The sequence below is a fragment of the Aythya ferina genome (assembly GCF_964211825.1).
Source record: "Aythya ferina genome assembly, chromosome: 2".
Lineage (NCBI taxonomy): Eukaryota > Metazoa > Chordata > Aves > Anseriformes > Anatidae > Aythya > Aythya ferina.
In genome coordinates, this window is record NC_140297.1 from 134758997 (window position 1) to 134782048 (window position 23052).

General features: G+C 38.6%; 1 protein-coding gene across 1 annotated transcript; it reads left to right on the forward strand.

Moving 5' to 3' along the window:
• The first annotated feature begins 3 nt into the window (after positions 1–3).
• RIPK2 (receptor interacting serine/threonine kinase 2) lies at positions 4–21651 on the forward strand. Its single transcript, XM_084509654.1, has 11 exons — positions 4–322; positions 3280–3433; positions 4543–4698; positions 6924–7081; positions 9890–9939; positions 10259–10420; positions 13615–13700; positions 13858–13947; positions 14599–14704; positions 18950–19129; positions 20831–21651. Exons 1-11 carry the CDS (start codon positions 132–134, stop codon positions 21154–21156), a joined length of 1659 nt encoding a protein of 552 aa, XP_084365780.1. The 5' UTR covers positions 4–131; the 3' UTR covers positions 21157–21651.
• The last annotated feature ends 1401 nt before the right edge of the window (positions 21652–23052 follow it).

The window sequence follows — 23052 nt, forward strand, 5'->3', positions numbered from 1 at the left end:
GGCGAGACGAGCCGGGGCGGCCGTGCTGGGGCGCTGTGGGCTCCGCAAGCTGCCGGCCGAGACACGGCGTGGCCGCCCCCGGCACCCCACGAGCAGCACGGAGCCGGCCCCGGCCCTGGAACCGGCCGAGGATGAGCGGCGGGGAGGGCGGCGGTGGCCGGGCGGGCGCCATCAGCTGCTCCCTGCCCGCCGTCCCCTCCAGCAAGCTGCCCGACCTGCGCTTCCTCAGCCGCGGCGCCTACGGCACCGTGTCGGCCGCCCGGCACGCCGACTGGAGGGTCCCGGTGGCCCTCAAGTGCCTGCAGGGGCCGCTGCTGGACAGGTAGCGGGGCGGCCAGGGGGGTGCCGGGGGTTGGGGGGATTTGGGGAGGGTCCGGAGGGACATGGGGGGAGCGGCGGGGCCGCCCCAGCCCGGGCGGTGGGGGGGGCGTGGGGTGGCCCCGTTGCTTCCTCCCCTTGGGGTGCTGAAGGGGGTGGTGGTGATTTCGCCCCAGGTCTCGCCGTAATGTTAAATATCGGGTTTGTAGACCCCTACATACTGCTGGTTTTCACTGGGTCGTCAGCTGGTAGCGATCGCGTTCCCTTTTCCCGGGGGTCAGGTGGCAGCGCGTTTATGGCCGAGCTGTCACCCCAGCAGCAGGGAGCAGCTTTCCAGCTGTTCCTGCCTCCTTCACTCTCTATAATGCCATTTTTGAACCGTATCGATGCTAGTTTGCCTCTCCTTAGGGTGTAGCCTCCTGTTTTTTCTATAGGTGTCTTTCATCTTTGCTGCCTCAGGTTTTTTTGATCCGGTGTCAGGCAGATAGGTGGCTGAGACACACGGGTGTACGTGTGTGCTTGTGAGCTTGCACACTTAAACCTGTGGGATGTGGGTGTAAAAACATGTCGGCTGTTCCTCAGTTAACAAATTTTTGGGGTTTGGTTTTTGGAAAGGTTACAAGCTAGCCCAGAAGACTTCTAGTCCTGTGACTCAATATGCTAAAATATGAAACACGAGGTTAGATGGCTTAGAACAACTTATTTCCCAGGTGTGTGTAATGCACAGGCTTTACCTCTGAAATCTTGCTAGAATGAAGCGAAATCTCAGTTATGTTTTTAAGCAGAAGCATTGTGCTGTTGTTAAGTTTACTGGTTTCATTTTCATTAATGTAAATGTAGTCTTATATCCCCACAAATCAGAAATGCAGTATTCGTTCTCTGAACTCACTTGGGAGAAAACAGTAAATATTACTTTTAGCCTTGCTGGGATCTAGATCAGTGTGACATCTAACCTGTGAAAACTTGACAAAAAAGGGCAACCAAGGTAATCAAAACCACTCAGTTAACAACCATATACCATACAAAGCTCAGAAGTACCGTAAGAATAACCAAAAGCTGCAGTAAACCTGCTCTGTGTCTCTGCAGCGAGTAAGTTGTGGGTTGTACTGTAGGCAGTGTAACATACCATCCTGAAAAAGCTGCCGTGAGAACGGAAGGCCAGAGAGTTGACGGTGCAGTTAATCCTTCCAACCAGGAAGCCTGTGCTGCGTATCGCAGAATTTGGCGTGCGACCTGCCCAACAGCAAGGCAGCCTGGGAGCCGCTGTGGGCTCCTGCTGGTTTAGGCATTGCTCAATGCCCCTCTGGTATGGAGCAGGCAAAGGTGAAGTGACATAGAGGTGCAGGAATAAACCTCCGTGTGTTGCAACTCCTTTCCCGGTTACAGCAGAATCCCATGCAGATGGGATGCCTCATGGTCTGGGAAAACCCCTAATTTTTCTCAAACCTATTTTTTACTAGAGAGAGAGAGGGAGGGAGCCATGTGTTTTGTCCCATGCTTTTCCTGAAGACTGACTTCTTACTTTGATCACTACCTAGAGTTTCCCAAAATAGAAGCTTTTTTCCATCACAAAAACCAGGACCAACAAGCAGACTTGATTTAACATACCACTAAATTCTAACTTTCGCTGTCATAAAAGCAGCAGGCTTTAGTTCTCTAGGCTTCCATTTTTCCCCATATACTCTGAAGGCCTTTTCTTTGCGAGGGCTACATCTACACTGAGCAGTCCACATCCCTTTGGACCTGTCGGTCTGTGCTCTGAGCTGGATGGGCACAAGGCAGCTCTCACCTGGGAGCCGTATCACCAGGTCAGTAGGGTGCTGTGCTGAGTCCTGATGGGCATGGACTTGGCTTGGATGCCGCCTTGTCCCAGTACAGCCATACAGCTGCTGAATCAGGCTGGCTCATCCAACGGCTCAGTCTTAGATGTGCTGTAAAAGTCCCATGTTTGGTTATCCTGCATGTGTACTTGTACCTGTACCAGCCCCCATTAGTGTAAAGTCTAAATCTTTTATTAGTTTTTTCTTAGGCTCCTTCGTGGTCTGAGTATGCTCACTGTGGTATGTTTGAGATATATGTTCTCTGAGTTATAATATACTATTCGAGATATAGTATGATTTGAAATATAAAATATGGAAAAAATATATATATTTTTTTTCCATTTGCAGAGATAGAAGCACACTTATTTTTTAATATAACTTGACCCTCACATACCATATGCTACAATGTCTGAAGTTGTAAAGATGCATCAAATTCACACCTGTGAGGAGATCTGGCAATAACAAAGGGCATTCACACCACCAAATTCAGGTGTTGGTCTCTTTCTGCCCCCCATGCAATCAGTGTTTTTTTTCCAGAGGGCAATTCAAAACAGGAGTCAAATTTGAAGGAACAATTTACACAAAAACATAATATAGCTGGTCCTTCCTTTTCCTTCAGAAGGTAAAGGTGTATCCCTTTAACCAGTATTGTTTTAGTGCACACCAGCGTCCTCTAAGTTAAAATACTGGAAACTCATGAGATTAAGATCTCTACTCTGTAGGAGGTAAATAGTGGGCCATAGTGGACACTCACTGTCTGAAGACGGACAGTAAAACAGGACAGGTGTAGTTGGTTGTTCCTGTTCTGGTTGCTCAGGATGGTGCCAGCTGGAGTTCTGACTGTATCCTTATTTACTGGAAACATGGGTGAAATGTGTTGTGGAAATAGAGATACTTGTATAGAAGAGCAAAAGTAGGGAAGTTGTTTGGTATTTGCAGATTCTGAGTTGTCTTATAGCAAGCATCTTGTTATCAAAGCACAGTGCAGAAACAATACTGAAAGGTGGTGGTGCTGCTGCATATAGATAAATTTATTTTTTTTTTTAAACAGAATATAGGGAAGCTTACATTTGGTTGGAGTTTCCTAGCAATGGTATGTTAACCTTCTTTCTTTGTTTCTTTTATTTTCTTTTTATTTAAGTGATAGAAACCACCTTCTAAAAGAAGCAGAGATACTGCACAAAGCCAGGTTTAGTTACATTCTGCCAATTTTGGGAATTTGCAATGAGCCTGAATTTCTTGGGATAGTAACGGAGTACATGACTAATGGATCACTAAACGAGCTTTTACATGGGGTAAGTGTACTCAAAGTCATTAAATTGTCCCTGATTGTTTTAAATAGACTGTGATTTCCATACTTAAGGGAAGTAGTGTAGTAAAGTTTATTATTAGTAATACTTCAAATCAGATGGACTTCCTGTACCCCCAAAGGGCGACCAAACTCAGTAGTCTTTATTTATATTGCACTTTTTCCTGTAATGCTGTAATCTACAACAGGCTAAATGATGAATTATTGTGTATATTCATGTTTAATATCTCAGTTATTCTGTAGTTAGAAGCTGAAATACTTGTGCTTACTTTAATCTGGCTTTCAGAGCTGTTGACAGGGTAAATATCACAAAAAGATTACTTTGTTTCCTGAATTTAAATCTTTATTTAAAAAAAGAAAAAATGTTTATAGAAGTCAAATATTGCTAATCTAAACAGATACAGATATTTCTACCAGGTCTTACTCTCAGGAGTAATTTCTCCTGGGCTGAAATGAACTCAGCTGCTGCAATTAGTCTGGTCCAAGCTAATGTAAAGCTACTGCAGCTGTGTATCAATAGCACTGCAGTCCCTTCTGTACCCTTAATCAGTGCCTGCCTATGCCTTAAAGAGCTCAGCTCTGTATTTTACACAAATACAATAGTGTTTAGGTAACTTTTAAGATTTGAGTTTCCCCGCTTTTTTGCTGTACTTATATTTCCAAATGCAGTGTTTTGTGGTTAGTTTCACCACTTTTTTTTTTCCCCAAATGTTAGTAGCAGGTATGATTTGTGTCTTTCTTTGTGCAGTACTCATAGGCCATGGTTTACAGGTTTCGTACAGTTCATCTGTAACTCATATTTCCATATGAGTAATTATGAGTAATGCGGTAAATGTCCTATATACAAGTTATGTATAGCAGTCATGAACTGTATGAATGTTAGGGGATTGGAAGTGTAACATCATAACATGCATGATTAATATTTATGTATTTGTTTTAACAGCTAGCCAGTATCAATGTGCAGTTAATGTAATATATGTTTTAAAAGATTACTGCTTGTCCAACTCACTTTCTTATTATTATGAAAGCCTTTGTGTTATCTTGTCAGATCAGAACAGAGGATTATATTCTGGTTTTGTGGTTTTATTTTGGCAGAAAGATATGTATCCCGACGTTCCCTGGTGCCTGAGATACCGCATTCTTTATGAAATTGCTTTGGGAGTAAACTATTTGCACAACATGAATCCTCCATTGCTGCACCATGACTTGAAAACCCAGAATATTTTGCTGGATGATGAGTTTCATGTCAAGGTAGAGTTATTTAATTCTTATGTTTTTCAGCATCCAGAATGAGCCGAAGTGTTTAATTGCTTTGAGAATTTAATTACTTTGAGGGAGAAGAGTGGGGTTGTCGCCATGCAGAAGGGACATAGCTGTATGCCAGATGTTTGATTTTTATCTTTGCAGAAAGAACTTACAAATTCTTTGGAAAGCTCTGTTTTGTTCAAGTGTGGATTTCTGATCCATCTAAACACAGACTAGAACTCCAGAATATGTGCTGCTTCCACTATAGCAGTGTTACTCAATAGTGGCGACACTTTCTGATGACAGCCTCCCACGGGTAGCTATGTCTGGCCCTTTCTGAGTAGAAAATAGAAAGTTTTGACATGCTTAGGCAGGTTAGTTCTCGAGGTCAGAAAAAACAAACTCTAATGTTAACACCATTTGATGCTTATCATTCAAAATGCACGTTTATTCTGTTAGTGTAGTGTAAGAACATGTAAAACTACTTCAAAATCTGAACATGCTGAGATGGGTCTTTTGATGCTGCTAGAACAAGCAAACATACATGAAGAAGTAATGAGTTTAAAACTTGCATTCTGTCTTTCAAAATATTATTGCCATGATGTGAAAAAGAGACTAAAAGTACTTCTAACAAAACGGTTAGGTGATTCTATAATTGCAAGAGGTCTTCTGTTAATGAAAATAACAAAAAATTAAGCTTTGTTTTCCCTTCAGATCCTCTGTTTTTTACATTGGTAGAATGTACTATTCATGTACACAAGAAATAAGATACATTACACTTAACTGAAGCAGTAGCCATTCAAGATTAAATTAACATGAAAGGAATCCATCGGTCATTTGAGCAAAGATCAAAGATGCAGTGTTGATTTTCTTCTTTCTCCCTTGCAAAGACGTTTTCCTTGGCAGCAAGGCAGCTTACGCAGCATTCTCTTCACTCACGCCCTCAGCAGCTCATACCTCCTCCCACTCAGCTGTGCCAGTGTCACCATCTCTAGAGCTTCCTGATAAACCTGACCGGGAACTGGCCCAAGTAATCCACACTTTTGGTTTTTTTATAATCTAGCAGCACTGGTGCGGTCTGGTTCACTGCCTGACCACATATAAACAGTTGCTTTGCTAGAGTAATTGGAAGAAAGGTTTTTTTGGGCTGAAGCACAGTTCTCTAATTTAGGACAGCTGGCAAGAATTGCAAAAAAGGAAGTCACATGTTCTAAATAGGAAAAGTGTTGTATGTGTATAAAAGCAACACCATTCATAGAGTGCTTCCAACTGTATCAGATCAACTGAATGAACAAGATAACCTGACCTGTAACAGCAAGTTCAGTGCATGAGTTGTAAAGAAAACAAGGGCATTGTTTATACTCTCCAGAAAGATTATTTCTATTACGTTAATTGCTCACACAGGCATCTCTGAAAATTATTTTGCTCTGATACAAATGCTGGGCAAGTCCAGAGCTCATTGCTGCCTACATACATATCTTTCTCCCTTGTATGCTGAACACTGCAGGTCCACCAGCAGTCTTATTCTTCTGGCTGTGCATCTCCCTGCCTGTAACCTGGTCTGACATCCTGCCTGGTGGATGTCTGGGAGTGTTAACTAAGTCAGTTAATTCTTGATGTAGTTGTACTGTAAACTCTGCAGAAAGGGACAAGGAGACTATTTTGGGATGGCCCCAGAGGTCACAATAAACAGAATATTTGGTGACTTTTTGCAGCACTGAATTTCAGAATACCAAATTTGTTAATCTGAGATTAATGCTTCATAGTTCTGGGGATGAGGTGGGCTGTCCTAAAATTGTTTCATACAAGCAATTGTCCTGGGATATGTGCAGGCTAAGTTGCACAGAGCTATTATGACCTTTATTAACTTTGTGCAATCAAGACAGCCACTGAGCTGGAAATAGTGTCTTTTGGTTTGCTTATTTTCCGTGAAAGAAAGTGATTTTCATATAGCTCAGGCTTCCACCATAGATTTCCCCAGCCACAGAGACGTGAATCCATCCTTAAAAGAACAACAGGACAGGGCAGTGCTGTAGGAATAGTGTGAGTCATGAACTGGGAATGTTTTCTGCACTGGAGCGGGTGTTTCCTGTTGTTAAGACAGCCACATACTTTTTATGTGTCAGGTTAAGGATTTTAAACAAGCTGTTCTTTCAGGTGTATTTGAGGAATTTGTAACAAGGGTTAACAGATAAATCCAGTTCTTAGAACAGCTGCTCTGTCCTTTCCAGATTGCAGATTTTGGCATGTCAAAATGGCGTGTCATATCCATGTCGCAATCACGCAGTGAAACTTCCTTGCCAGAAGGAGGGACCATCATCTATATGCCACCTGAAGATTACAATCCCAGTCAGAAAACCCGGGCAAGTGTGAAACATGATATCTACAGGTAACCCGTGCTGTCCTCAAGGGGACTTTGCAATCTGAATCAAATCTGAGTTGCTGAAATTAAGTTTTAACATGTTCTCAGCAATTTTATTATTTTCAGTGATGTTGAAAGAGTCTAAGCAAAATGAATCAGGAAAAAAATAATCAATTGGTAGGTGGAATTGTTGATCACCCATTTCTCTAGGAAACGCTGTGAGAAGTGTAATACTCCAGAGCTTAAACTAGAAAGAGAGCTTAAGCTGTGTAAAGAGACAGAGGAGACTGGTTCCTTTGAATGAGAGTATATACGTGCAGGCAATGTAGGGAGGAAAAAGATGTTCACTCCATTACTTTGATTAACATGCCTTTGTAATTTGTGTGTATCAATTAACATATTGGCAAAATGTACTTGGAGGAAAGAAGAAAAATGTTGTTTGTTTGTTTGTTTGTTTTGAAAGGGGGTAGAAAAAACAGGGTAATGGGGTTGAAGGAAGTGTAGTGATCTCCTGTCTCTCACTATCTCCAAATAGAGATCTACTTAAGGAGTAGCTTACTTTATGATTGTTCTGGTAGATTTGTTTCAGTCAGTTCTGAGTCATAGCTGAAAGTAGCAGAGTGGTGGCTACCTGTTTAAGAACAGAAATGGCTTTTAGGATATTAAGAGTTATGATCAGCTAATTTGAAGAGGTTCAGAGAGCTCAAAGGTTATTTGAGCAATTGTGGAAGGAATTATCATACGCAGATGGAGATTTAGGAGGTATGAAGAGGCATACCACTGTGACAAAGTCCATCTGTGTTGTGCTTTACCATCTTTAGTTTCAGCTATCTGTGACGGTTGTGTTTTGGTGGAAGATAAATCAGCCTCGGAGGGACTTAGTGACATCCAGAGAGACCATTATTTCTTTAAATTATCCCTTTACTCTTGAGGAGCACACAAAGTTCTTTGACATTCTGCTTTCCTCACCCTAGACATTGAAAAGGAATACCAATGTATTATGGAGAAAGAAGTAGCAGTGTGAAGTTTATCTAATCTAGCTTCTGATTTTAGAGGATTTGAAAGTACGGATTGTGTATTAATGAGGGAGTGGAGATGAGGAAGATAAATGTTAGGAAAAAAAAGTTGCAGGCAGAAGAATAACAAATGAGTGGGAAAAAAATAAGAGATAAAAGGTAAGGAGATCTTAGAAAACTGTTAAGAAGAAAAGAGATTATTTGAGGAGAGAGAAAGTAAGAAAGCATAGGGAAAACAGATAGAAGTTCAAGGCAGGAAAATGTGAAGGTAAAGAGCCAGTGAAGGAAATGACCAACAGGAATATCACCCGGGTCAGAATGTGCCCAGGGTCAGAAGGAAGTGCTGTGAAGCAGAAATAAGAAAGGAGAGCATGAATACAGTAAAGGGAATATCAGCAAGAATTGGTATGCTGTGGTGTTACAGAACAGAGAGAATAACCTTTCATTATAGAGAGATTCCAAATTGAATGGAAGGCTGGGTGTCTGATTAATAGACTACAGCGGTTAAAATAATGTTGGTGATATATTAAAGCAAATTTGTGATCTTTCTAAAGGAAAAAAAAAATGTTCAAAGAAAAAGCGTCCAAGCAGTATTAACCTTTACAAGTAATAATTTGCCATTACAAATAAATCAGCCTGCATGAATTTCTCAGGACTGCATCAAAAGCAGCCTTTCTGACAAGGAGGACTGTTCTTATTGAGAGTAATTGAAATTATTATTGACGTTGAAAACAAAGCACTGTGAATGGAATAAGTAGTTAGGAAAGCTTAGTTTAAACAACTGACTTTAAGCTTCAGTTATTTCATTCTTAATTTTTTTCATTTTTGCCTAGGTGGCAGTTGTTAAATTTTATAATGTATCAAGGAAGTTAAATACAGCCCGCATCCAAAATTTGGTACTTCTTGGTGATCTAGGAAGATACTATCTTCGTGTAAAGTTATTTCAGCAGTTAAAAAGAATGTTTACTCAAACATAATTCTTTGCATTGTATCATTTTTTTCTTACGATTTTTGTAAAACTGCTTCTATGGAAATTTGATTACATTTTTTAAATATTAAGCTTTACAATTTCAGATCTACATTTTTTTTAAATAAATGTTTAAAATTTTTAAACATGATGAGAAACTTTGGTTGAGAAGGTAGCTTTATAAGTATGTTTGACATTGGAAATGACACTCTTGAGCAAAAATACTGCTTCCTCACTTTAGGCTTAGAATTACTAATTTTAAAAGATTATACAGAAAAGCCAGATTTGTTTTCTTTACATTATTTTTATTTTTTTTCACTTGTTTTACCTGCATTGATTTTTATTTTTTTTTTTTATATATAACTTATGTCACTGTTGCACTTAAATAATCTAATTTAAGTTAAAAACTTCTTTAGAATTGCCTTTATATTAATATGTCCTGACGACTGAAGAGAGTAACTAGTCTACTAAAAATGGAGCAGATTTGTATGCACTGGCCCATTGATGTGAATGAAACAGAATATCACTGGTTTGAATGAGCAGATATGCGTTCAGTCTTGCTATCATTCAAAATAGTCTTCACAGAATGGCTGAGGCTGGCATGTAGCTTTGCCTTGTAGCTTTTCTGTACTTGAAAATTATTGACTAGTTCCAGCTGAAGTCATTGATTAGAATTCCTGCTTGTTTGCATAGGTTTGGGGCATCATTGTATTTATCAGCAGGCAGACCAGTTTGTTCCATGCAGGATCATTTTAGTGAAATGTTTCTAATAAAATACTAAGCTGAGTACATTGTTTTATCAGTGTAGACAATCTAAAATAATATCTTCCATACTTTTTACACTTTAAACAGTTATGCAATTATTATGTGGGAAGTGATGTCAAGGAAACAGCCATTTGAAGGTAAGGCCATCTTTTCCTGTAATTTATTTTTCTGGCCTTGTGTGAAGGCTAAACCTGACACCTGGGTACCTGGGAGCTTATACGTTTTAGTGGTTACTTCGTAATAATCCAGGTTGTAAGACTGTTGAAGAACATCCTTGTGTTGTTCTTCCAATTTGTGTTGATTTAATAAATTCAAAATACTTTTCTTAAATAAAAAAACCATAGCCTTATTTTGTTGAACTGTAAATACTATGGCTGAAATCTAAACTTTCCCTCCTATAGTAAGCTATTTATATTGCATATATTTCTAATGAATGCACGATGTCTATTTTGACAGAAGTTATAAACCCCTTGCAGATAATGTATAGTGTGTCACAAGGACAGCGACTAGACTTAAGTGAAGAAAGCTTATCAATGGACATTCCTCATCGAGCTTTCGTCATAAGATTGATAGTAAGTGGATGGGCACAAAACCCGGATGAAAGACCATCATTCTTAAGTAAGTTTGTCTTGAGTAATGAGGAAATAGTTTTAAATTGGCAGATTTCTGTCTCACGTGGTACTAACAGAGCAAGGTTATAGTCTCGAGAGGGAAATGGTAAAGATGACAAAAGATGCATCTGCACAGTCACGTTGCATGGGATAGGATACTTGTCTGCTTCCATTATGCCTATAAACAAATTTGTGAATGGAGCTACATGTGCAGTAAAATTGAGTTGTTAGTTAGAGTCTCCTGCATTTGCTGTCTCTAATTTTCCTGTAGGAAAAGGTAGCATGGTTTACTACTTCTGCTTCTTTTTTTTTTCAGTTTATTTTGAAGGGAAGACTTCATTTTAATTTTTTATTCACAGGAAGGGGGGAAAAAAGGTAAAATATGTAGTGTGAATACTATGGGATTTGTAAGCCAGCCTGCAAACATACCAGCAAATCATTGCTCATCAGATGAGCTGTAGTGCCTTCACCTTGTGTTTGCATGTATAAATCTTTGTCACTGGGACTTTATCTTTGATTCTTCCGCCTCCCATATTCAGAAGGAGCAGGTTGATGCCACACATGTAATGTTCTCTTTTCATATTTCCTCTGCTTAGCTTTTTGTCTATGAGATTAAATATAGATACTTGCAGCCTTTCTACAGCAAATTTCGAAATTTAGAACCTAAGATTGAAGGGCAAGCTTGCAGAGATTAGAGTGGCATGGTATATGAACTGAATAAGTTCAGTTTCGATATAGCAACCCCAGGTTTGTTATGCTTAACTGGCATGATTGGTGTATGTTGGGTCCAGATTTACTCCCCTTACGTGAAAAGCTGCCTAATTTTTTGGTGACTTTTGGCTCTTGTTTGGCCGTTACATAAAGGTAATCCATGAGAACTGGCTGAAAGTCATTACCAGGTTGGTGTAGTCACATATATCATTGTAGTAAAGCTAGCAGTGGTTCAAGCAGCTGCCCAGCTGTGCTTGTTTAATTTGAGTGTGCTCTAAGAAGTGCCTTCCTACTTCTTTTGAAAATGCAATCCTAATTATGCAGGGAATGCTGGATCACTGTGGAGAGACAAAAGAAATACAATATGAGAGTTACTAAAAGTATTCAAGTGTAAAACAGCACAAAGAGCTCTGGATTAAGCAATCCTTTATTTTGAGTTTCTCACTGCTTAGGTTGAAAATGCAATAACTCCCATCTGAAATACCTCTATTTTTTTTCTAAATTTTTATTTTATTTTACAAGCAGGACAGCAATCTTAATGTTTCACTTGAAGATTTGATGAATAGAAGTTTGTTATTTTTAAAACCTTAGTCGGCATAATTCCTTTGAATTGGAAAGTATTAGAAAATTGCTGGTCAGACAGCTCAACAAGAAATGTCCATAACTTCACTTTTATGGATCAGCTTGGCTGAAGAAAAAAAAAGACACACAGCCAAACAAATTGAGTATCTTTATTTTCAAAGTTTGAATTAATTACATGTCCTCTTTAAAACGATTTTTGTTTTTGCATTAAGAACGTTACGAAAGGTTAGTGTATTTTGTTGTGTATCTGGTTTGTATAATTTTAAATTGTGGATTTTTTTCCAAGTAAATAAACCAACTTATAATGTTTTCTAAAATCAGAAAGAACAAATCATAGCATTTACGTAGATATTCTTGCTTTCCTCTGTCACATACCCAAAATAAAATAGCAGCCGAAGTCTGTGGTCACACAGAAGGGATAATTACCTAAGATATGACTACAGCATGAGCTGTCTTCGGCTCTGTTATTAGTGCAGCGCCTGTAGTAAGATGGTCTTTGAAAGAAACATACATTGCTTTTCCTCTACTTTACTATCATAAAAAGAAAGAGGAAGTTACAAAACTGTTGCAAAATTAAGGGAAGTAAAGCTCACTGATTGGGAAATTTTGCAATTACAATAAAACAGGGGAAAAAGAAACACCCAAGCCCTACTTTTTAAAATAAACTTTAAATAGAAAAGCTTGGTTAACCTAACTGTTACCCATATAAAGAAGGGACAAGGATTTATCGTCATGTTTCTGCACAGGTCTGTAATTCTGTTGATTCTGCAGTCTTGAAACCTGCACTTTAATTAAAATCAATAAAAATTAACAATCCTTGTACCTCAGTGCGGAAAATGGCATGCCAAGCCTCTAGACTCAGTGTTAGCTGACACAAGAGAATAAGAATCCCACTACTGAATTAATGTCTTGAAGCTGCCAGTGAAAAACACTTAATGTGGGAGGAGTATGGTAAAACTGTAATAAAAAATAAAAATACATTAATAAGAATGCAGTGTAATGTATTTCTAGTACTGCAGATGGGTTTTGCTGAATCAGTGGAGTTTATAGAAATGCAGTAGTTGTTACATGCTGTCCCCCTTCACTGACATCTTGTTATATTTGCCCAGTCTCAGAGATGTTTGTATAGTAGTCATCCTCAAATTTGAAATACTTAATTTCACAAATCTTTCAGCACTGAAAGACAAGGGAGCATTGCACGTATTGTCACTTGCTTATTGAATTGTCATGTGGCTCCCTATGCAGACAGATGATGTTAGCTTCTGTGATTTACTGCCTTTAGTGAGCATGCAGACGCTATCACTTGGATTCACTGGATGTGGTAGGTCAGTGCTTTGACTATCACCATTTCCTCTGGTCTTCCATCACAGCATCTTTTCTGAATATTGCTGTGGTGTTTTGTTGTTTGATTTGTTTTTTTTTTTCCTCATAATTCTTTGTACCACTACTCGGATGGGAGTAGAACAACTTATTCTGAGGTCTTGCACGTTTTGGTCCCATTTAACAGATCAAGCTTGTTGGGTCTGTCTTGAAATCACAGAATCATCAAGGTTGGAAGAGACCTGCAAGATCACCTAGTCCAACCTCTGACCTAACACTAACAAGTCCTCCACTAAACCATATCACTAAGCTCTAAACAGCAAATCCATCACTCTGTCCATTCCAGGAATGCAAGACTTGGACTCTGGGACAGTCCCGAATCCAGGCTGCTGAGGTGGCCAAATCAGGATTGGTTTTAGTGATACAAAACTGTTGTAACAGGTGAAAGCAAGAAACTTCTGTTTAGTATCATGTGTAGCTTGGTATGTATTAATAAAGAAATAAGTTTTACAAATATAAGGAAGCAGTTTTAGCAATATGAAGACTTCCATATTAAATCATTCAGCAAATCATTGTTTCTTTGTTTAGAGTGTTTAATAGACCTTGAACCAGTCCTGAGAACGTTTGATGAAATTGCTATGCTGGAAGCAGTAATTCTCTTAAAGAGATCAAAGGTAAGTAGCTTTTGTTACAGTCATGAGTTGGTAAAATAAATTGGCAACTTCTGCTTTTCTTTGCTAAACGAAATATAATGTCCATTATTATTCAACTAGTCCTGTATCAAGCTTAAACAGATCAGAAACTTAATACAAGTAAAAACATCTCTTTCAGTCACAGTATGAATCGCAATGTATTCACAAGAGTGGAAAGAAAACAGATGTGGAGAAAACATCTCTAAATATACCTCTGAATCCCCAAGAGGTAAATATTTTGCATGTTGAATTTGGACCTTCCCTGGTATGTCAAAATCATTAAAAATCCTGAGAGCTTCGAAGGCGGATATCTTAGTAAGGGTCGGGGGAGGGGGATGGTTTTGCAGTTTACTTTCTTGTGCAGTCAGGAAAGGTGTAAAATGTGTTCACTGAGCTGGGATGCGTCATGTACACAGCCATATAAGTGAAGATAGGAAAGGCTCAATAAGCAGAAAAAAGAAGGGTACATCTGGTATATCCTCTAAGTGTGGAAAAAGCATCTATCTGCTCCAGGATGAATCCAGCACAGCGTCTGCGAGTGATTGTCTTCTGCTTCCTTACACCTCTGTGTAGCTTGCTTACATAGGGTCATATGGATTTGTTTGTAAATTTTGGTTCTTAGTGCTGTTTCTTTTGATTCTTACTAATAGTTAAACTCATACACAAAATTGCTGTCTGCTCTGGAAAAACAGAAGTATTAGGATTACATATATTTCTTTTGTCGTAGTGTATTCTAATTGTGCTGTCTATTGAGTATTTAGAGAATAGGGAAAAGAGTGATGAGGAGGTACTTGGTAAATCATTGCATCTTTTTATTTATTTAATGTACATTTATTTATTAAATGTATTAATTTTCATTGTGTAACTGGAATTGTTTCAGGAAACATGTTCTGCCTCCATACACTGTGATGCACTTCCCCTTCGAAGTATCTCTCCAGATATATCAAGACTCAAGTCTATTCCCAAGTATAATATCCTCTCATCAGGTAGATGCTCATGACTTCATATAAACTTAATTTGCCATCACAGCTTTATGCTCCCTTTGTGACACTGAATTTGCATAGTAGATTATTGGATATCTGTTTATATCAGAAAAGAGACATATTTTATTACTGTCAACTTAGTACTCTGGCTGAAAAACTAATGTATTTTAGCTCTGATTTTATGTTCCTGTCACTTGACAAATCCTCACAGCACTAGTTTTCCTTTTCAGGGCCATGATCACAGCAATAGCATTTGCTTGTCTCTTCATCTTGGCAGTTTAGTTAATCATTTGTAAAGTACTTCTAAATATAAAAAGGCTAAATATTGTGAGCTGCTCTTAAAGCTGAGTAAACTGAAAGTTTCTAATACAGCCCAACCTCCAGATCATTTCTCATTCAATCAGTAAAAAGGCTTTATTAAAGAGATTGGCTTGCAGAAGTGTCTGCACATACATGTATCTTTTGTATTTATCACCTCTGCCAACTAAAAGTTGGCAAAATTCCTAGGCAAAATTCAGTTTTGAGGTTTTGCTGACATCAGAAGCCAGAAAAAAGCTCTTGAACTCAGATTGAATAGCAATACATTATGAAATTAAAACTGCATTTAGGTTTTGAAAGAAAGTAAACTTATATTCCAAAAGAATAGGGCATCCTTTGGCTTTGTGGGGACCATTGGTATGAAAGCAGACGAGACGATTAACTGTACTGCTATAGAGTATCAAAAAGTGTGCTGGGACACTGCAAAACTGGAGATATTCTACCAAGACCCATGTCCCTTAGTGCCATGTCTTTACGTCTCTTAAATACCTTCAGGAATGGGGACTCCACCGCTTTCCTGGGCAGCCCATTTCAATACTTGACCATAATGGTAAATGTCAGCCCTCGTTGCTGCTGGGTTTTGTTCTAAGTTGCCAAATTTTCCTGTGGAGATCGACTGTGGTGGTACAATTAAACTGACTGATCAGTTGGTGGTCCTTTATAGAGTTACTGCTTAGATGTTGCTGTATGTGTGTAGAGATACTGTAATGCCTGTAGCTACAAAACCCCTATTTTCTAACAGCAATTAGAATCAATGGAATTGTGACAATGACTGTTCAAACCCAATGTATTTTGATAGAGCAACTTGGGGCCATTCCCTCTAGTCCTATCACTAGTTACCTGTGAGAAGAGGCCAACGCTCATGTAGTTGCAGAGAGCAGTAAGGTCTTCCCTGAGCCTGCTTTTCTCCATGCTAAACATGTCCAGTTCCCTCAGCTGCTCCTCACTGGACTTGTGTTCCAGGACCTTCACCAGCTTTGTAGCCCTTCTCTAGACACATTCCAGGGCCCCAATGTCCCTCTTGTAGTGAGGGGCCCAAAACTGAACACAGTACTTGAGGTGCGGCCTCACCAGAGCTGAGTACAAGGGGGCAATCACCTCCCTGGTCCTGCTGGCTACACTATTCCTGATCCAGGGTGCTGTTGGCCTTCTTGGCCACCTGGGCACATTGCTGGCTCATGTTCAGGCGAGCATGTTTACTGCAAATCTAAGCAGGTCTCTTTATTTCATTCAAGGAATTCATCTATTGTTCTAGGATTCTACTGAGCGTTTTTGGGAACATGGTATTTTCTCCTTTCAGGAATGAGGTTTTATATTGCAGTTGATGAATGTGCCCACATATATAAAAAGGATGTTAAGGTACTTGAACATCCAGAGAAGGGCAACAAGAGCTGGTAGAAGGGCTTGAAGGCAAGTCCTGTGCGGAGAGGCTGAGGACACTTGGGTTGTTTAGTCTGAAGAAAAGGAGGCCAAGATGCGACCTTATTGCTCTCTGCAACTTCCTGAGGAAGGGAAGTGGGGAGGGAAGGGGGCTGCTGGTCTCTTCCCTCTGTGAGCCAATTACAGGACGAGTGGGAGAGGCACAAAGCTCTGCCTCTTTGGATTGGTTCAAATTAAGAAAAATTTCTTTACCTTGAGCGTGGTCAAAAACTGGAACAGGCTTCCTAGAGAGGTGGATGATGCCCCATGCTTGTCAGTGTTCAAGAGACAATGCTTTTATTTGTGTGCTTTAACTTTTGGTTAGCCTTGAAGTGGTCTGGCACTTTGATTTGATGATCTTTGAAGGTCCCTTCTAAGTGGGACATTTTCTATATTCTAAAATTATATAATGCCTTCAAACCATGCATCCATATAAACAGATACTGACAGGAGCAGCATCTCATTTTATGACTTGCTTCTGCACTGGTATGTTCTGAAAACGAAATTATGTTTCCATCTACAACTTCCTAGTCACTCTTAGAATTTGAAGACCTACCTGTACATAAGTTTGGTATGGTGTCTAGAAAGTACCTCCTGGGCCTTCAAGTTCATTCTTTTATAATTGCAGGCATTCATTTCATAGAACAACATTTATAAACCAATCAATTTGCCAGTAAAAGTGTATGTTATTACTTTGCCCAATAGCCTTTTTTCTAGTCAGCTTATACACATGTGTTCTTGAGTACTGCTTTAGGTTTAAATAGTTCTTTCCCTCTTTTCCCATTTTACTTCCAATGTAGAGAGTAATCTCTTACTACACTTTGTTTTAGTAGATAAACAGGATAAACACTTCTGAAGTCCTTTTGTAAAATAAAACACTTCATTATCATTGTATCCTGCTAGTACTTTCTGTGCATCTTCTAACTTAAATTACTAAACTAAGACAGCTACCTGACCTCTGTACTTAATATTATAAAAGAGGTGTAACAACTATTTTCTGTCTGAAATAGAAACTTTGCTTAATATATGTTAGAATTTCTTTTCTCACATTGTCCTCTGTTACAGAATAATTACCTCTTTTTTTTTCCCCTCACATCAATTGCAAATCACCAGGCACTGCTTGAAGCTAGATATCATATTTTTTGCTACTGAATTTCCACTGCTTTTACTTCTGTGTACAAGTAGGTTCTTTCTGAATAACCTAGGTTAGCCTGTTCTTTCTAAATAACATTGGCAAACTTCATTAGCATGTTTTTTCTTCTGTTTTAAGCTGTGGTTGCTGGTCAGGGTCATTCTCTCATACTGGTACAATTCCAGTAGTTTTGTCTCTACTGTTATTCTGTTATTAGAGATATGTGTTTGCCTAGAGATCTAGAACAATCTAGCCCTGCAGGACTTTTTAAAATCCTTTTCTGAAGTTTTTTTCTCATATCAGTTCTCTCCTTATAATTTCTCATTCAGGCAGCAGATATATCACATCTCAGTACATAGTTCTGCCCTGCTTACTTTCTTTGTCTTTCACGAAATAAAATACTAGCTACTATGAATTCTAGTCCACTTAGAATCATGAGTTTTAGTTCTGTTTAAATAATTAGTGTATTTTTCACATTTTCCTATTCCCGCTCTTTACAGCGACAGGTCAACATTCCCATCTAAGCATACACCTTCAGAGTCCCACATTTGTTATATAACCATAAATCCCAAATCGCGCATTGAGCGACATCTTATTAAATGATTTCATGAATTCTTATGTCAGTATCTTTTTCTTAGTTCACATCGCCAAAGCTCTTTGTCAAGTGAGACTGTGGAAGTCTGTAATGAAAACTGTGCAGAATGGGGTATATGCCCTGTAATTTGTTTCTGATCAGCTGTTTGTCATCTCTTCTCTCCAACTGCTGCTTTTGTATCCATCATCATCTTTTTTTCTTCAATTAAAATCCAAAAGTAGAAACTATGTTCCCCACCTGATAAAAATCCTTCTTTCCCTTTTCTCAAAAATTTTACACAAAGCTTTCTTGATATCATATGCTGTTTCATCAGACTATCAAAACCTTCCATTCACATTCCACTGAATGTCTTCATTGGTCTTCATTTTCTTTCCCTCCACCTGAATCATTTCTAATCTTTCCACTTTTGTTACACTACCAAACTTCATAAAAATAAATTAGTCAGCTTTCATGCTGACTCAGACTTCTTTGCAAACACTTCAGGAATTACTCTGTTCTTATAGTCCCCACATCAAATTTCTGTCCATCAGAGCTTTGACAGTTCACATCTACTGGAGTTATTCTCTGTGTTCTTTGAAAATAAAACAAGACCCCCAAAAACACAAGCCCTGGTAAAAGACAAGGGAGATGAATGTGCTGAGAAGCTGAGTTGAAGGAATAGTGTGCTGTATTTGAAATGATGTTAGGTTGTTTACAATTTGTGCTATAGAATTGCTCTAAATATTGTATTTTGCAAGCATAACGAATGTAGAAGTATTACAGCTTTTTTTTCTTCTTTCCTAAGATGGAGATTCTGGTAGTCTACACTCTCTCAGCTGTCAGAGCGTGGATGAAAATCTCTCCGTAACTCAAAGTGCCAAGGTTTTTGTGCACCCATACAGTTACCTTCCCTCATCTGACAAGAGTATTTCAGTTCCCTCAAATTCCTCATCATCTATGCTGCGGACATCACCAATTCCTTCAGGTACAGCAAACACTGGTTTAATTCTAAGTCCTATAGCAATATTGAATATATGCATGTATGAATTGGAAACTGGAACTGGTGTTCATCTGTAAAATGCAAACAAAGCATGCTGCAAATCAAGAATGCAAGTGATTCTGTCCTTGTAGCCTTCTATTACAGAATAAGTAAAAATAATGTAAATTGTGGCATAGAAGATGTAGCTGTAGTTCCTAGTTTTTTTCCTTTCATTTTAAGCAAACTTAATTCCTGCTGCCTTGGGAGCATTCTCTTTATTAATGTTGTTTCTCCTTTCCCCTACTGCTGTAGCAGTGCTACAATCCAGCAGAATAAAGAAGAAAAAAATTAAACTCTAGCTTTTTTTTAATCTCATGGCCTGCCACGGCCACTTTTTAGGCCTGCCACTCTGCCTAGTAACACTGGGGCAAATAGAAGCAGCATCTCACCTTTAACAATCTTTTGTGTTAGTTGAGATACACTGGATAGTTTTCGTGTGCGTCAAGTAACTGCAAAAAGTGTGCTTCCAAAAGAGTGATAACAAAAAGAAACTAATACCTGATAAGTTATTCAGAGAACTTTTTACGAGCCACACAATAACGTGGAATTTTATAAAGATCTGCCGCATCATCCCTCTGCTGAAACTTACAATTGCTAATAAAGTTCCACATTGAAATGTGAAGTGCTTTTTTTGAAGCCGTCTAAATTCATCCAAATCTTGACAATTCTGTAAGTCAGTTTTAAATGCCTCATACTTCTAGCAGTCTGTCATGACCTAAACTATTTCCTTTAAATTTGCTTCAAATGGAGCTTATAACTTCTTATAAGAAGTGGCATGTGCTTTGTTTCATTAAGCCTTTTCACCTGTGAAACTAGAGGAAAGGAATAGGGGTATGAGAGGTTGTCTGAATTCACAGACAGATGTGGGGCAGGCATTTATCAGCGTAGGGGTTCTCATCCATATAACACTAAGAGTAGTTAGGATTACTGTGGGCACTTGAGACTGGAAAACACATTGACTGAGACTGTGAGTGGGTTATCTGGACGCATTTACTTAAAAATTATTTTCTGAGAGTAAACCAGAAACAATTGAAAAATGTCAAGGGAAGAGACAAAGCTTTCTACAGCCTTCTGCACAGAATCTTGGATCCGCTGTGGTGGGGGACTCCTGGGAATACGAGGATCTGTACCTTTTCACTGTATAAATCCTCAACTTGAGGAATATATGCTGGAAGCTACACAGGCTTTTTCAGTACACTTCCCAGAGGGATTTTTATTGAAGCTAAGTTAGCACCTCTCTCTTTTTATTACCAAATTGGGTCAAACACTAGAATAGTTTGTCTATGTCTATAGAAGTTCCATTTTTGGAGGTGCTCAAAATTCACCCAGAGGAGGCCCTGAGACACCTGACTTATTTTTGGGTAGCTTTGAGTAGAACATTGGACCAGGTGAGGGTTCCTTCCAACTTAAATTATTCTGTGATTTGGAATAAAAATTATATTCTAACCAGCAAATTTGGCAACTCACAACATTTTAAATGTGGAATGTAAGATAATAATTAAGTGAATATCTAATCAAAAAAAAAAAAAAGCTTTTTACCAGCTCTCCTTCAGCTCGTTCTGTGTTTTATGGCACTATTTATTAACAAGAAGTGTGAAAATATTAATCTTTTTTTTTTTTTTTTTTTTTAATCCTCCTTAATCTCAGATTTTGTTCTGGAGACAATGCAACAGAATGTAGCTCATCAATGGATCCAAAGTAAAAGAGAAGAAATTATTGATCAGATGACCGAAGCATGTTTGAATCAGTCACTGGATGCTCTTCTATCAAGATTTTTACTCATGAAAGAAGACTATGAACTTATAAGCACCAAACCAACAAGGACATCAAAAGTCCGACAACTACTCGATACCTCAGATAGCCACGGAGAGGAATTTGCCAGAATTATAATACAAAAGTTGAAAGACAACAAACAGCTAGGACTTCAACCTTATCCAGACATTGTATCTAATTCTCTAAGACTGCATCTTTAAGTCTGTTCGGTGTTTTGTTTTTTTTTTGTTTGTTTTTTTGAAGCCCTGTGAATATTTCTTAATACACAACCATCGTTTCTATTTAGAAGTTTTATAACTGTACTGCTTTATCTTTACTATATCTTTGTAGAGTCTCGGAAAAGACACTAGACTTTTCATCTAGGCTGCATTTGGTGAGTTGCCAATTGAATCAGTTAGAGTGCAGCCAGAAAGCTGAACACTTGACATTTGTTGACTGAATTCATACAAGTATTGTGTTTATATGTGACAAAGTAAAATCATTAAATGATCCCTGTTTTACATATTTAATGCTTATACATATCATATTTTCTGTTTATACATAGCTTTTCCTATCATCTCACAGGACTGAGACATCTTAACTCGGTATTGGTTGTCTTCCCTCTGTCTGATCTTTCCTGTAGATGGGGGGAAAAAACTAGGTGCTCTATTTTCAGGCTTGTATACTGTGTTTGTAAATAAATCTTCTTCCAGCTATACTGAGTATTCCTCCCAAGATACCTGTGAGGAGTGGTAGGTGGGTAGAAGTTTACATTTGTATTTTTACAGGATTTCTTTTATTGTTTTGTTTTCCCTATTTTGTTGACAGGGTAATTCAGACCACTGCAAAAGAAGGATGTGAATCCAAAGAGGAGCCCCAGGGCAAGGAACACCTTGTGCTGATCGTCATTGTCCTAAGAACTGATACATTAGAAAGGGTGGAGCTCGAACCTTATATTATTTGGTTACACCCGCTTAAATTCCTCTTGAAATTAGAGTATGTTAAGATCCACATCCACCTTGTACAAGGGAACCCTAAGTTAAAGCCTCACTTACAGTCATGGTTTTGTGTACATATTTCTTGTTCGTGCTGCTGGATCAAACTTCTAATTCAATTTTGTTTTTCATGTTTACATGATGAGCAGTAGTTCAGTTCTGTACAAATACCACAAACGTGCACTGTGCTGGCAGGCTGGAAATGATGTACGTGAGCCTCTCCAGTGTTGCAGCAGAAGCAAAGTGCTCAACTGTTGAGGGGTAGATGCTGTACCCTGAGCTGCATTAATCTTCTCTGGACAACATCTCTGTTAACCTTTTATGTCTCAAGGATGGCGCTAACATGTTGAGACGCAAGTTAGGCAACCTGAGAGCAAAAGGTATGTATTGGTTTTATTATTTATTTATTAAAAATTCATTACCTTGATGGCTTTAAATCCTGTAAAATAAAATGATTTTAATTTGCCAGAACACAGCACAGGCAAATGATTTTTACAGGCACTAATAAATAATTTCAAATACTGTCACTACTATAAAATCTGGGAAAATCCAAGCATCTGGTGCAAGAAAGCTGAAATCTACCCCTCGTAAAAAGGGGCAGATAAATGAGAAGTCCTAAATTGTAAACCAATGAAGGTTTGAGGTCTGCTCCATTTCAGTATGATTCAGGCCTCAGTGTTTTCAGCATTGTTGGTTGCCATTAGCTTACTTTTTTTAGCTTACTTTTTTTTCCAATATTTATCTTAACTTACTGAAGTTAACTTACTCTTGTGATTAACTTCACAAGTATGATGTATAAATTATTGGGTGGAAATGAAGTTTTGCAATTTAAGTAAGTTTTTGGCATAAGCTGTGAGTTTACGTTTTATCATGCTTCCTTCTGAAGACTGTAAAATTCTAGCTAGATAGCTGAGAACAGGTCAATAGTGCAGTGAATGGGTGTGCTTTTTTGTAGAGCTGACCCAATGATGTCTAACAAGAACAGGCTCTGAGGAATGCTACCAGCCTTGCCATTTGGAATTTGGTGCCAGACCTGCTCATTTCATTGCACATCACACTCTCAGCCATATTTTCTCATTATTACTAGTGCCCAAAGAAAGATTTGATTCATGGAAGGTAGCA